Raw genomic sequence first — 13,913 nt, forward strand, 5'->3', positions numbered from 1 at the left:
ACCAAAATGTCAATAAACAAATAAATAAATAGGAAGGAATCTCAAAGTTGTGGAGAGTTCCAAGTAAAGAAAGGGAAGAGTCTTATGATGAGGAAAAGTAGCAATATCCTACCGTCTAAGGACAGAACTGACTCTTGCAGATGTAAACTTCAACCTTGCTTGGAGTCAAGTGAGTAACGCAAAGATTTCAAAAGACAGATTCTCAGTCACAAAGCAAGAATGCATCCTCTAAGTATAGTACCCTTTAAAAGAGGGCTGGAAGAGAGAAACTTCATAAAAAGCTATGCATACTTCATCATAAATGCTCCCATTGATATCTGCTCCATAAATTGGTGCCACAAAAGTCAAGTTCTTCCAGTATTTACGCTCCAGATCTTCATAATCTACGTATCTCGGGGTGCAGTATCTGCAGAGGAAGAGGTAGGCAAAGGTTCAGCATAGTCTTTCAACAACCACCTTCACAACGGACTACGCTTCTGACCCTGCAAACTGAATTGTAAGAGATTGCTTTGTTCCAAATTCACTGAAATAGAGAAATTGTTAGTTGTCCTGAACTCTTAGCCTCCTGATTCACTGTAGCATGTCACCTCCTACCTGACAGCTACCATAACTGCAGCCATACATCTACCCATGCAACACCACCTTCAGTCTCCAGCAACTACACAGCCTAGTTACGGGCTGTCTTCAGGCTGAGGCCCTCCTTTTTGTTTCACTTCCATAAACAAGACATACCTGCAAAAGCCACTAATTGACAAGTATTTGTTATCTCCCTGCCTCACTACCAGCTCTCGAAAGAAAGAGGGATAGGTCCTGCACAAGCCTGTCTCAGAACAACTCAAATGTATTAATTCTGACAAGTAGCAGCCCTTCCAGGCAAAAACAGTGCTTTCTTCTCTTCTTCCTTCCCCAGAAAAACTTTTTGAGAAAACACGTGATATTTCAAACAGTTAATTCCAAAAATTCTGCCACGCAGTGAAAAAAAATATTTAAGGGAATTTTTCTTTTTACTCCTCTAGTGCAGCACAGGGCACCGCACATTAACACGCGTAAATATACTTATTTATATACTTTCGGAAGGTTACTCACATCTCACGTAAAATCCTGTGAGAGCAGGACACAAGCATAGTACCGTAGGAAACACCCATCAATAGCTTTCGCCTCAGGACCCTTTGTCAGGCCTCTGCTCTCCCACATTTAAGTCTCAGAAAAGAAAACTTAGTTTCTCTTTAGCACTGCCAACTTACTACACTTGAATGACTGGGAAGAAAACCCAAATGTACAAGAATTCAGTAGACCAGGCACATTTACATCATGCGATAACGCACAACAGGGACAAGCAAGCTAGCAAAACACATCTTAACCAAAGCATTCTCAGCAATGGAGTTGCTTCAATCATTCGTCATGATATGGCTCCAGAAATCAGACTGTATTTCTGCTTGGCACTGAGTAGTACGGATACATAAACTCAGTTACCATAACACAAGTATCTTGATTACGGGATGCAGGTATGCCCGTATTTCCCAGAGGTCAAGGTGGAGAAGCACCCCGGTTCAATGATGAATTACAAATGCCTAAACAAATAAAAGATGCAATGCATTAGGCTGAGCACACACAATCCTTTCAAAGGCAACTATGATTTAATTTAGGTATTCATGGCCCTTCTCTCTTTCCCAAAGGGAATGGGAAAACATTACAATACTCAAGAAAAGAGTCTTAAACTAAGAAGTCTTCTTCATTAAGGAAAAAAATTATTTTTATGAGAGAATAGGGGCTCTCAGCCACTTAACAGTTTAAGGCATACAGACTGCATTAAGGGTGTCATAGGAGGTTATATGACACATTTTCTCAAGTGCAACAACAAATATTTGGAAAGACCCATAGCCAGTAACAGACAAGCCCTCCCAACTGTACTTAACTGTACCTATGAAATGAAGTTGTAAACTGATTTCAGTAAAAAACACGAAAACTGAAATCAAAACCACTTCCAAAATATCTTCCATGATACGAATATTATAAACTTAACTAACATCATGATATGTATTAAAACCTTCACAGTATTTTTGCATTATCAAACTATTTTAAGAAATCAGTGTTTCTCATTTTATCATGGGTTAATTAAAGGTAAACTATAAGCATATACAAACAGGTATCTTAGAAAATGACATCAGATACACATAGGTTTTATATTTTATCCTCCCCTCTAACGGTCACTAAACAAATATTTTTAAGAACTACAAAATAGGTTCCCATTCCCACTTACCAGAGGAAGAAAATTGTAACTGTGATCACCTGAATTTTTCACAAGTAGCATATGGCAGAAACACACTGATTCTTTTTAAATAGGAAAAAGATCAGTTTAAACTTTTACAAAGGCATGGATATTATGGAATGTTTGCTGAGAAGCCTCTTTAAAAGCTTTTCATGACCTAGTTTTTCCTGATCTTGGTAACAGCTTCTCTTCTTACCTCTTCATTTCTTAAATTAACTGATGAGAGAAATTTTCCTTCCAACTAAGGCAGTGTTTCCTTCCTTAATTATACAGTGTCCTGGTTTTGACTGCAACAGAGTTAGGTTTTCTTTTTAGGAACTAGAAGAGCTCTGTTTTTTGATTTTAGTCTGGGACTGGTTAGGAGAAGAATGTTGACAGCGCACTGATGTTTATGGTTGGTGCTGAGACATAAAGGACTTTTCAGCCTGCTGTGTTTTTGCCAGTGTGCAGGAGCACAACAGGATAGGGGGGAGCACAGTCAAGACAAAAGGTCCACAACTCGCCTTAAGATTTGAATTTAGGATAAAGGGCTAAATTGGCCGATGAAGTGTTCCATATCATGCAGTGTCATGCCCGGTATACAGATAGGGGTTGATCAGAAAGAAGGGGCTTTTGCTTTTCTGAGGGCTCTCACTCTGGGAATCTCAGAGTTCTCTCTCTCGCGCTCACTCTCCTTTTGGGCTTCTCACTCACCCAGTATTGCAGTGTCAGGGCTTACCTGTTTCGGGATCATTTAGCAGGACAAAACAGGCATTGGTCACCGGGTGGTGAGCAATTACACTGTGCATCACTTGTTTGTATTATTTTATTATTAAAATTATTATTTTAAATTGTTCTTATCTCAACCCATGAGTCTCATAGATTTCATAGATTTCTAGGTTGGAAAAGACCTTAGAGATCATCAAGTCCAACCGCCCCTAATCCCCATTAAACCATATCCCTAAGCAGTTCATCCACCCTTTTCTTAAACACATCCAGGGATGGGGACTCAACCAGCTCCCTGGGCAGCCTATTCCAGTGGCTGACAACCCTTTCAGAGAAGAAATACTTCCTAACATCCAACCTGAACCTCCCCTGACTAAGCTTATACCCATTTCCTCTTGTCCTATCGCCCATCACTAATGTAAAGAGCCCTTCCCCCACCTCCCCCCCATCCCTTCTCAAGTATTTGTAGGCCGTAATCAGGTCTCCCCTCAGCCTCCTCTTCTCCAGGCTAAACAGCCCCAACTCCCTCAGCCGCTCCCCATAAGTTTTATTTTCTCCTCTGCTTTTGCCCTTTAATTCTCTTTCACATTCCCCGGGGGTGAGGGAGGGTCAGTAAGCAGCTGGGTGGCGTTTAGTCGCCAACTAAACCATGACATGTTTGAATATCTTTTATGTCTAGGATCCTTTAACTCACCTTCCAGAAACTATTTCTAGTCAGGTTTGAGGAAAGAGTGGAGTAGAATTTATTCTTTTTATGTGGCCAAAAGGAACATGGAAGAATTCCTTCTATCACTTCCCCCTTCTTGGAAAGCCCACCAATTTGAAACTTTTCAGTATAGTGCCTAGCCTTTCACAGACTCATTTTCTCTCCCTCAATATCCATCTTGCCATAACCAGAACACAGACATTCGCTAGGAGCAGTTGAGTTCTCTTAGATTCATGCAAAAACTTCTGGGTGAGTTAAAAAAAGATATTGGGTTTTTTTCAGAATTATATGACGATAACCCATTCCAGTATCTAGGCCAAAAAAAAAAGAAGTAAACATTAATAAGTGTACCCAAAATAAAACTCCAACATAAGTCTGTATCATCTTTGTTATTTTCAACAAAAAAAAAAAAAAAAGGTAAACAGAAAGCACCATGTCTAAGGTTTTTCAGATGCCTTCTTGCTGCCACGGTACCAGATGCTTTCAACAACAGAAACACAAAAAAGATTAATATTGTGGCAGCCTTCCGCAACTTAGGAGACAGGAAATCCTCCACTGAGTAAGTGAAAAAATCACCAGCTGCCTAGCGCAATTCAAAGAATCCACAAGACGGGAACCAATCAATATTTGTCTTCCCAAGTAAGACCCCCAAATACGTACTTTTCACTGTTGGCCAGCTGCTTGAACTCCTTCACTGTCATTGGCTTCTTCTGAATGTTGTACTGCATGAACAGCCCCGACTGGCCAGTGACCATCTGCTGAATTGGAGCAGGAATCACCAAATCTTCAATATCATCATAATGTTTCCTTGGCTTCCACTCCTTCGGTGGGATAACCTGTGAATTCAGAAACAAACAACAGGATATCAACAGTTGCAATACTAATTCAAAATACTCTGGAAAAATCAAAAGAATGAGTCCAATATGCCTACATCATCACAGGAACACTTGCTCACCAGCTGTTCCACCGCAAGTCACTGACCACGTAAGTGCTCCTAGACAATGCAGAAACCGATTCCAAACGGGCGCAGTATTACCTCGATTCACAAGCAGCACCTCACTAATCTACAGCAATTTAATCGTGCAACTCTGCAAGCAAATGCATGTATAATAACAGAACAGACAATTATTTTATAATCAGAAAGCCTTATAATTCACAAACACTTTGTACTCCGCGATAGAAGACTTATCCTCAATTTAAAAAAAAAATAATAATACAGAAGACTGACAGTCCCCTGCCCAAATGTTATTTGGTGTAAACAGTATGAATGACTTTGTTCTTGAAAAATGAAAAACGTACACCTATTTTAGAGTTTCACATTTTACTGTTTGTTCAACTTACTGCTCATAAAACTGCAGGGTACGACTCCATTACAGTAAGAGTTTGCACTAATTTAGATATACTAGTTTTCATAGTAACATGATTTAAATCTCGTAGTTAAAGATTAAAGCTCTGTGCAGATTAAACAATTGTGAAGTTAACACTTTATTTCAAATACTACAGAACTGCCCAAAGTCTACGAGAACTCCTCAGCAGATTCGACCATGTAAGCAATAAAGTCATTACGAGTTTCAAAGAAGCCTACAGGCATATCAGTATTCTTTACAGGCTGTGCAATTTCAAACTTCCCTTGCATACATTATTTTACCTGAAAAACAAAAACTCTATCTAGATTTGAAACCGCAATAGTTATAAAACACAGTAACAGACATTTTTAATATACATTTTTGCTTTGGTTTTGAACTTTTACTCGCCCAAAGGCTCAATGATATGTTCTTTGATCCACTCCTTGCATTTATTCTATTCAAATCAAATTTTCACAAGCATTGGCTTGGAAACTTTTAAAGTAACTTACAACAAAGTAGGATGGCTTTCATAAACATGCATCTACCACGTACGAATTACATCACTTGGATAACTAATTCACATCTCAAAGGTAGCCTTTACACTAGGCTACCTAGGCTGTTCTTCCAACAAGCGTTTCAGGATTCCACACCATATTGTCCATTAGAGATTTTGCTATTAGATCACTCTGAGAAAGTAAAAAATTCTAAAAAATAACACAGACAGGTCCTGAAATCATTCGCTACCTTTGGAAAAAAATCAAAAAGGGGCAAACGGTAATGCTGATGTACTCAAATAGTCCATCCCTCAAAGAAATCTGATCAAGACCATTCCTGCTAGCAGGCACACACTAAAATAGAAACATCAAGCTTAAGAAAAGTTAACATACTTTCATACCTAATGTTTTTATTTTAACCATAAACAGTCGGGTTTATCCAGTTTTTACACAGATGCAACCCCCTCTCATCCTTTTTTCTTTCTCAGCTTCCATGTGACTTCGGTTGCACAGGAACTACTTAGCAAGTTACAGTACCGTTAGCTTTTAAAGAAAAAATATAATGGAATCATCTTGCAATTTCTACTTTTTTTCTTTTTCCACACAAATCTTAAATTATATGCACATCAACAAAATACAAAATGTTGGTTTGGAGGCAGAGAAGTCATGCATTCAGAATGTATGCATAGAAATCAAATATGTGCACAGAGATTTCCATTTTCAGGATTATTAAGCATGAACTTGTAGGTTTGGCTCAAATATATGAATACTGAAAAGTAAATTTGCATTATCTTCTTTAATTCAAGGTCAGTGTGTTTTAAGCAATAAAAATAGTTTTGTGAATACAGGTTCAAAGTATGCTCTTCCAGCTAACTGGAGCATGTTTATTATTGCTGTAATTAGAGTACTGGTTAGAGAAGTGAATTCTGTGGGGACTGATATGCTAAGCATCATTTTTAAAGAAGATAAAAACAGAGTCCCTGCTGCAAAAAAAATTGCATTTTTTAACTAAGGTCAGGACAAGGGCTAAAGATGTTAAAACACCATGTCCAAAGCGACACACAACTCATCAGTGTCAGAGCTGGAAATAATGACTAGGTCTCTGAGTTTTTACCACTGACCTGTCCCTCTGAAGCCTTTTCACATTCCCTTCAGTAAAAACAACCTCTTCAAAGTCAGGCAAGTTAGGTTTATTCCATGGAAGCAACCTAGATCGAATTTATTAGCCAAGCTGTTCAATGCTCAAACGTAAAAAAGGAAGAACCCAAGGCAAGGATTTGTCATTTACATATCCGTATCGGTCTATCTCAAACATCCTAAACATACTAACTCTAGAGTTATTTAGCATTATACATATTCAGTTTCAGATAGAAATGTCTTAGCTACAACACCACTCATTCTCCTCCGTGAAGGCTGCACCTTCGTCCAACTGAGATTCCCGCAGAGTGCTACCAACGCGTTAAGTTTCTGTTAAATCCTCTTTCATATACTGGTAATCTCCTGCTCTACACTGGATTCTGAATGGCACCAGCTACTACACCTACGTAGTTACTTCTGCCCCAATTCTTCTGCAAATTGTTTTCTTGTACCTGCCAACACCTGTTTTCAGTATCATGTTCCAAAACTACTTTTCTACTTGCCAATGCAACTGCAAATTAATGCAACTATTTCAATCTATAGAAATGCAGTTTCAGCCTCCAAAACACTTTTTATTCAAGAAACGAGCAACTAATCTACCAGTGTGCCTTGTTTTTAATTTGTTCTATTGCTTTCATTACTTGTTTTCCTTTTTAATTATAGGATGCTCTCTAACAGTATGACTAAAAGACATCATCTATGCCTAAAGCTCATTCCAGACTTTCAAAAGCCTGATGGAAATTTTTTAGCCAATTTACTCCAGGGATGCCACAGTGTATTATCTGCTCTGGAAATGGTTTAATGTTGCTTGTCTAGTACCTTAATCATGTGTTTCAGGCATAGCATTAGGAACTTTTTAAAAAAAAAAAAAAACAAACACGTTATTCCCAGCACTCCCGCCCCTCCCCCAGTATGTGCTAGCCTTATAGTCATTTTACTCCCATTTACACACGTATGTTACTGGGCACAGGCAGGAGGTCTTCTCCCCGTACACTTTCACATTTAACCTCAAGTATTGGGTACACTTACTCTGCTTATGACCCCTGTTTAGAGGTTAAATTACTGTTTCTGCATATGCATGTAGCTCCTCTGGTAGTATTCATTCTCATTTCATTCATACTTGAGTCTGTACATCCTATACTTAATACAAATTAGGTTCTCTGTAAGTTCATTTCATATTACTATCAAAACAGGAAAAAATATTTTATTCCTGTTATAGTAAATCTAATTACTAAAACTTAGAAGGCGTCTCTTAAATTTTTGAAATATGAATTATTGACTTGGTTTGTTTTAAAAATACTTGATTTATTTTTTATATCTAAATACAGTTTTCTGAGATAGATCAACAAGCAGTGAAAATCAGAATACAGAAAGTCTCAAGACAACTGAGTAATATATAGCAACTAACTGATAGGCTGAAAACAGCTAGAGATGCTTTCACTGTTACTCTAGTCTCAATCAGAAGACGAGGAGGAAAGCAGACCTACATGGTATGGGTAGAAGGACTCTTCCTCAGTACAACTGAAACATGACTAATGTAATTAATGTAATGTAATTAATGATTTTTAAAAGGTTTTGTTATGATTTCTTGTATCATAGACATAATTCCAGGTGTTCTGTAAACCCAGGTCAGCAGATATTCCACATGCATATAAACACAGATATATAAAAATATTTTTTGTGCTCCTAGAACTACCGTGTTTTAACAATCTGTACACGAAGAAGAGCTTCCCAAAGGGTTTTGAAATGTGATAGATGCAATGGGAATTAAATCCTAGGTGTATGGTCAGAAGATGGAGATACATACAAATCAATCATGTGAGCACAGAGATACTAACTTCAAACAAGCCAAATCGTACTACGCAAAATACCACAAATCTCTCCCTACAGGGCCAAATCCTGCCCTTATCAGATATGCTCAGTTTTAGTGAATTCAACAGAAACAGTATGAAACACCAAGTGCTGTAAGAGTAGTGACAGCCTCTGTAAAACAACTCTTGGAATTACTTCCAGTTTCTCTTAATTGCGTGTATGTGTACCATTTGAGGGAACAGCAACTTGTAGGAAAATTTTTCCGCTCTTACTACCCGATAATGAGATCTAATAATCATCTCATTGAAACATGATGTTAATGAGAGAGTCAGGAAAAAATATCATTTCCTCTTTTGAAAAAAAATGTATAGATTAAAAAAAAATGTCCAGATAAAACTACAAAATAAATAGCTACAGTTTGATAGTGGCAACAATGCTGAAAGATTCATCCTTAAGGAAGCAGCTCATGATCTCATCAGGAAAGAAAGTGGTTTCAATTTGTATTTAATTACATTTTTTAAAAAAAATAAAATGATGTTGCTTGAAAATTTAAAAATTAATACAGGCTAAACAGTGTTAACTAGGGCTATGCACCTAAAATGTACTACCCACTTCTCATATTAATCCTGAAAGCTATCATAGCTCTGAAGTATTTTGGATTGTCACTTAAATTACTAAAATTTTCACTCATTTTCAACTCAGTTACAGGATTCTAAGCTACATCTTACAGAAAGGTGAAGAAGAAAAGACTTCAGCCTAACCTCTGTTCTTCTGTTGCCATGATATCCATTTTACAGATTAATTTTGACTAGATTAGTGTTAATGTAAATTACACACACTATATGCCTTCATCCATTCCACAGCCAAACATCTGCATTACGCTCCTTAAAATACTCAAACACCTGGTAGATATCACTGTTGTATATGCTGTTTTTAAAAAGTCAGTTTCACATACTCATGTGCCTAATCTAAAAAGACTACTACTACTTTGGCCCATTACAATGTTCCTTTAGGTGTTTCACCTTCAAAACAAAGTTTACCAGAAACAAAGATTACATATTAATCACAGAATCATAGAATGGCATAGGCTGGAAGGGACCTCAGAGATCATCTAATCCAATCTCCCTGTCATGGGCAGGGACGCCTCTCAACTAGACCAGGCTACTCAAGGCTCCGTCCAACCTGGCCTTGAACACCTCCAGGGAGGGGGCATCCACAACTTCTCCGGGCAATCTATTCCAAAGTCTTACCACCCTTGTACTGAAGAATTTCTTCCTAAGATCCAATCCAAATCTGTTCTCCTTCAACTTAAACCCATTTCCCCTTGTCCTATCAGTGGACACTCTTGTAAAAGGTCCCTCCCCAGCCTTCCTGTAAGTTCCCTTCAGGTATTGGAAGGCAGCTATTAGGTCCCCTCGAAGTCTTCTCTTTTCAAGGCTGAACAATCCCAGCTCCCACAACCTGTCCTCGTAGCAGAGGTGCTCCAGCCCCTGGATCATCTTTGTGGCCCTCCTCTGAACACGCTCCAACAAATCTATGTCTCTCTTATGGTGGGGACACCAGAACTGGACACAGTATTCAAGGTGGGGTCTCACAAGAGCAGAGGGGGAGAATCACCTCTCTAGACCTGCTGACCACGCTTCTCTTGATACATCCCAGGATGCGGTTGGCCTTCTGGGCCGCATGAGCGCACTGCCGGGTCATGTGGAGCTTCTCATCTATAAACACCCCCAAATCCTTCTCTTCAGGGCTACTCTCAACCCACTCTGTGCCCAGTTTGTTATTTGTGCCTAGGATTGGCCCGACCCAGGTGAAGGACCTTGCATTTTGACTTGTTGAAGCTCATGCAGTTTGCACTGGCCCATTTCTCAAGCCTATCAAGGTCCCTCTGGATGGCATCTCTTCCCTCAACTGAGTCCACGGCACCACACAGCTTGGTGTCAACGGCAAACTTACTGAGGGTGCACTCAATGCCGTCATCCATGTCGCTGACAAAGATGTTGAACAGCACTGGACCCAGAACAGACCCTGAGGGACACCGCTTGACACTGGTCTCCATGTAGACATCGCACCATTGACCACAACTCTTTGACTGCGACCATCCAGCCAGTTCTTTATCCCCCGAGTGGTCCATCTGTCAAATCCGTGTCTCTCCATTTTAGAGACAAGGATGTCATGTGGGACAGTGTCAAACACTTTGCACAAGTCCAGGAAAACGACATCTGTTGCTTTACCCACGTCAACCAGCGCTGTGGCTTTGTCGTAGAAGGCCACTAAATTAGTCAGGCACGACTTGGCCCTAGGGAAGCCATGTTGGCTGTCACCAACCACTTGGTTATTTTTTATGTGCCTTAGTACAGCTACCAGGAGAATCTGTTCCATGATTTTACCTGGCACAGAGGTAAGGCTGACTGGGCTGTAGTTTCCCGGGTTGTCCTGGGTCCCTTTTTTAAAAATGGGGGTTACGTTCGCCCGTTTCCAATCTGTAGGAACCTCACCAGACTGCCAGGACCTCTCAAATATGATGGCTAGTGGCCTAGCAACTTCAGCTGCCAGTTCCTTCAGGACCCATGGGTGTATCTCATCAGGTCCCATGGATTTGTGCACCTTCAGGTTCTCTAGGTGTTCCCAGACCTGATCTGCTCCTACCCTGGGTGGTTCTTCACTCTCCCAGACCCAGCCAACATCCTCTGTGATTTGGGTGGTGTGGTTCGAGTGGTTGCCAGTGAACACTGAGGCAAAAAAGTTGTTGAAAATTTCAGCCTTCTCCATGTCCTCAGCAACCAGGTCACCTGTATCCTTCCGGAGGGGCCCTACATTCTCTCTCGTTTTTCTTTTTTCTCTCACATACCTATAAAATCCTTTTCTGCTATTTCTAATATTGCTGGCCAGGTTTGACTCTGACAGGGCCTTCGCTTTTCTAACCTGGTCTCTGAGTACATGAGCAGCTTCCTTGTACTCATCCCAGGTTACCAGTCCCTGCTTCCATGCTTTGTGTAATCCCCTTTTGTATTCGATTTTAGCCAGGAGTTCTTTGTTTATCCATATAGGTCTCCTGTTTTTTTTTTTTTTTGCCTGATTTCTTCCTTTTAGGGATGCAATGCCTTTAAACTTGGAGGAGACGATCCTTGAAAGTCAACCAGCAATCTTGGGCTCCCACTCCTTCCAGGGTGGAAGGTGGCATATTAAGTGCCACTCTTTTTTAAATTACAGCATTAGCATATTTTATTGATATTATGTCATCTTTGCCTTCCAGTAACAACTGAGTATTTGAATCATACACATCTCATTATGAGAGAATCAATCTCATGCTTGGTTACTGCAGAAAATCATGTCTATCCAGAATTTTCACAAAGATATCTCCTTAAAGAGTTCATATGAGAGAGAGAGAGAGAGACGGAGACAGAGGAGAGCAACACTAGGAGTAAGAATATGAAGATGACAACAATATTACAGAAATGTTAAATTATACTGTAAACAGGTAAAACTGTTTCAGATTCTTTTCTTTCACATCCTTTCCTAACATTACTATGTCTGTTGCTCTTCTCAGGACATCCTCAATAGCTTTACCCTTTTCTCCTATACTGGATGCACACGGAGGTTTAATTGCTGGACGGCAGGAAAGGAACCAGAATCAAGATAAGGAAACAAAATTAAACAATGACTGAAGCCATATTCACGTCTCAAAAAAATCTGTTATTTCCAATAAGACAAATTCATCATGTCCTATTCATCATAGGACAAGGGGAAATGGATTTAAACTGAAAGAGGGGAGGTTCAGATTAGATATAAGGAGGAAGTTCTTCCCTCTGAGGGTGGTGAGGCACCGGAACAGGTTGCCCAGAGAAGCTGTGGATGCCCCATCTCTGGAAGTGTTGAAGGCCAAGTTAGATGAGGCTTTGGGCAACCTGGTGTAGTGGAGGGTGTCCCTGCCAGGTGGTTGGAACTAGATCTTTAAGATCTCTTCCAACCCAAACCATTCTATGATTCCATGATTATCTTTTCACACTTCCTACTGGTCGAAACTTTGCAACTAAGAATGCCAAGGCATGGAAAAGTGTCCTTTTCCAGATATCCTAAAGCTCACACACACAAATGACTAGTACACTGGGTTCACACTATGACATATTTAGTCCCACAGTTAATCTTAAGCATACCAGCAGCCTCAGAGGAGCACTTAGCACGATGTATCAGCACTGACCAGTGCTCGCAGTTGCTTCAATTCCTGACAGGAAAAAAAGAAGCAGCACAAAAAAAAAAAACAAACACCTGATGGGAGTAACTGAAGCTCTTATTTATTATGTCTCAGAAATAAGAAAAGTTTGCACAGGCTTTTAAGGATTATAGTATCATATTTGGTGATACACCTCCTGAGAACTGTCAAAGAGGTGAACTAATATTTCATTTTCCTTTAAAAACTAAATATAAGTATTTTTTTCTTTTTTTCTTTCCCAAACAAAGAAGCTTCTAGTTTTTTTCCAACAAAAAGATTAGTTGCAGTCTAGGACAGTCAGAGCCAAGACAAAGAGCACATCACAAATATTCTTCTTTTTAAACAAAACTAGTTCATTTTTTAGTTTTTTCCAAACAGATTACACACTAATCCTGGCTCATACAATAGCTTCCTCATTTAGCCAGAGAAAGCAAAGATTACAATTTACGCATACCTGTCTTTGTTTTAAACACCACATACAAATAAAGAAAGCACATTATACATGAGTAAACAAATTGAAAGAGAAGAAAATCAGTATCATCTCAGTGGCTAGTTGTAATAGACTTTCTATTTCTTTGGCTAGATCCCCATGAAACAAGATTAGAAACTACCAATAGCTGAAACAAAGCTATTTAGAGAAACAATTTGCAAAATAAGAATTTGTTTTAATGTTGAGTCCATGTATGTAATCCGCAGAATGATACGTGGATAGAATCTCCTGCTCATATACCTGTTAACGGCGTAAATCTGTTGAGCAGCAGATGTCACTGTGATGAATTTGCTGTTAAGTTTACTGCTCAGGATGAGAGGACTGCAGTAGTTCATCCCCACACAAACAAATAGGTTCCATTAATATATCTGAATATGTGAGAAATTCAGCTCAGGCTTTCCTCTGTTTTCTATTTATCACATTTATTTATACTCCTGTTTGCAGAAAAGAATTTGAAAAGATTGCCTATACGTACTCTACACTCAGGAATCAAAAAGCAAATAAACTATAAGGTTTTCAAAGCGTGAGGTGTTCAGTTTTGCTTTGTTTTACAGGAAGCAGGGAGGAGTGAGTGGGTAGGGGGAAACCAAGAATCGCAAGTTTTGTTTCTTCTGTCTCAATTTTTAAATGTGTTGACTGTGCAACATGAGCTTTAAAACCCCACGATGAAGATGGCTATTTCCACTGACCACTTACAATAACTAAGCTAGGATTTCTAGACCTGCGCTGTGTCCTGCTGGT

At 39.4% G+C, this 13,913-nt stretch overlaps 1 protein-coding gene across 1 annotated transcript in view; it reads right to left on the bottom strand.

The window, feature by feature from the left end:
* KDM4C (lysine demethylase 4C) overlaps positions 1–13,913 on the bottom strand; it is a 286,953-nt gene that overhangs the window by 255,802 nt on the left and 17,238 nt on the right. The window contains exons 3-4 of the mRNA XM_086628662.1: positions 4,341–4,516; positions 292–406 (exon numbers count right to left, since the gene is read on the bottom strand). Of these exons, the coding sequence (XP_086484788.1) occupies positions 292–406; positions 4,341–4,516 (291 nt within the window). The remainder of the gene's footprint in view (positions 1–291; positions 407–4,340; positions 4,517–13,913) is intronic.

Source organism: Tauraco erythrolophus, chromosome Z (assembly GCF_009769465.1).
Source record: "Tauraco erythrolophus isolate bTauEry1 chromosome Z, bTauEry1.pri, whole genome shotgun sequence".
Lineage (NCBI taxonomy): Eukaryota > Metazoa > Chordata > Aves > Musophagiformes > Musophagidae > Tauraco > Tauraco erythrolophus.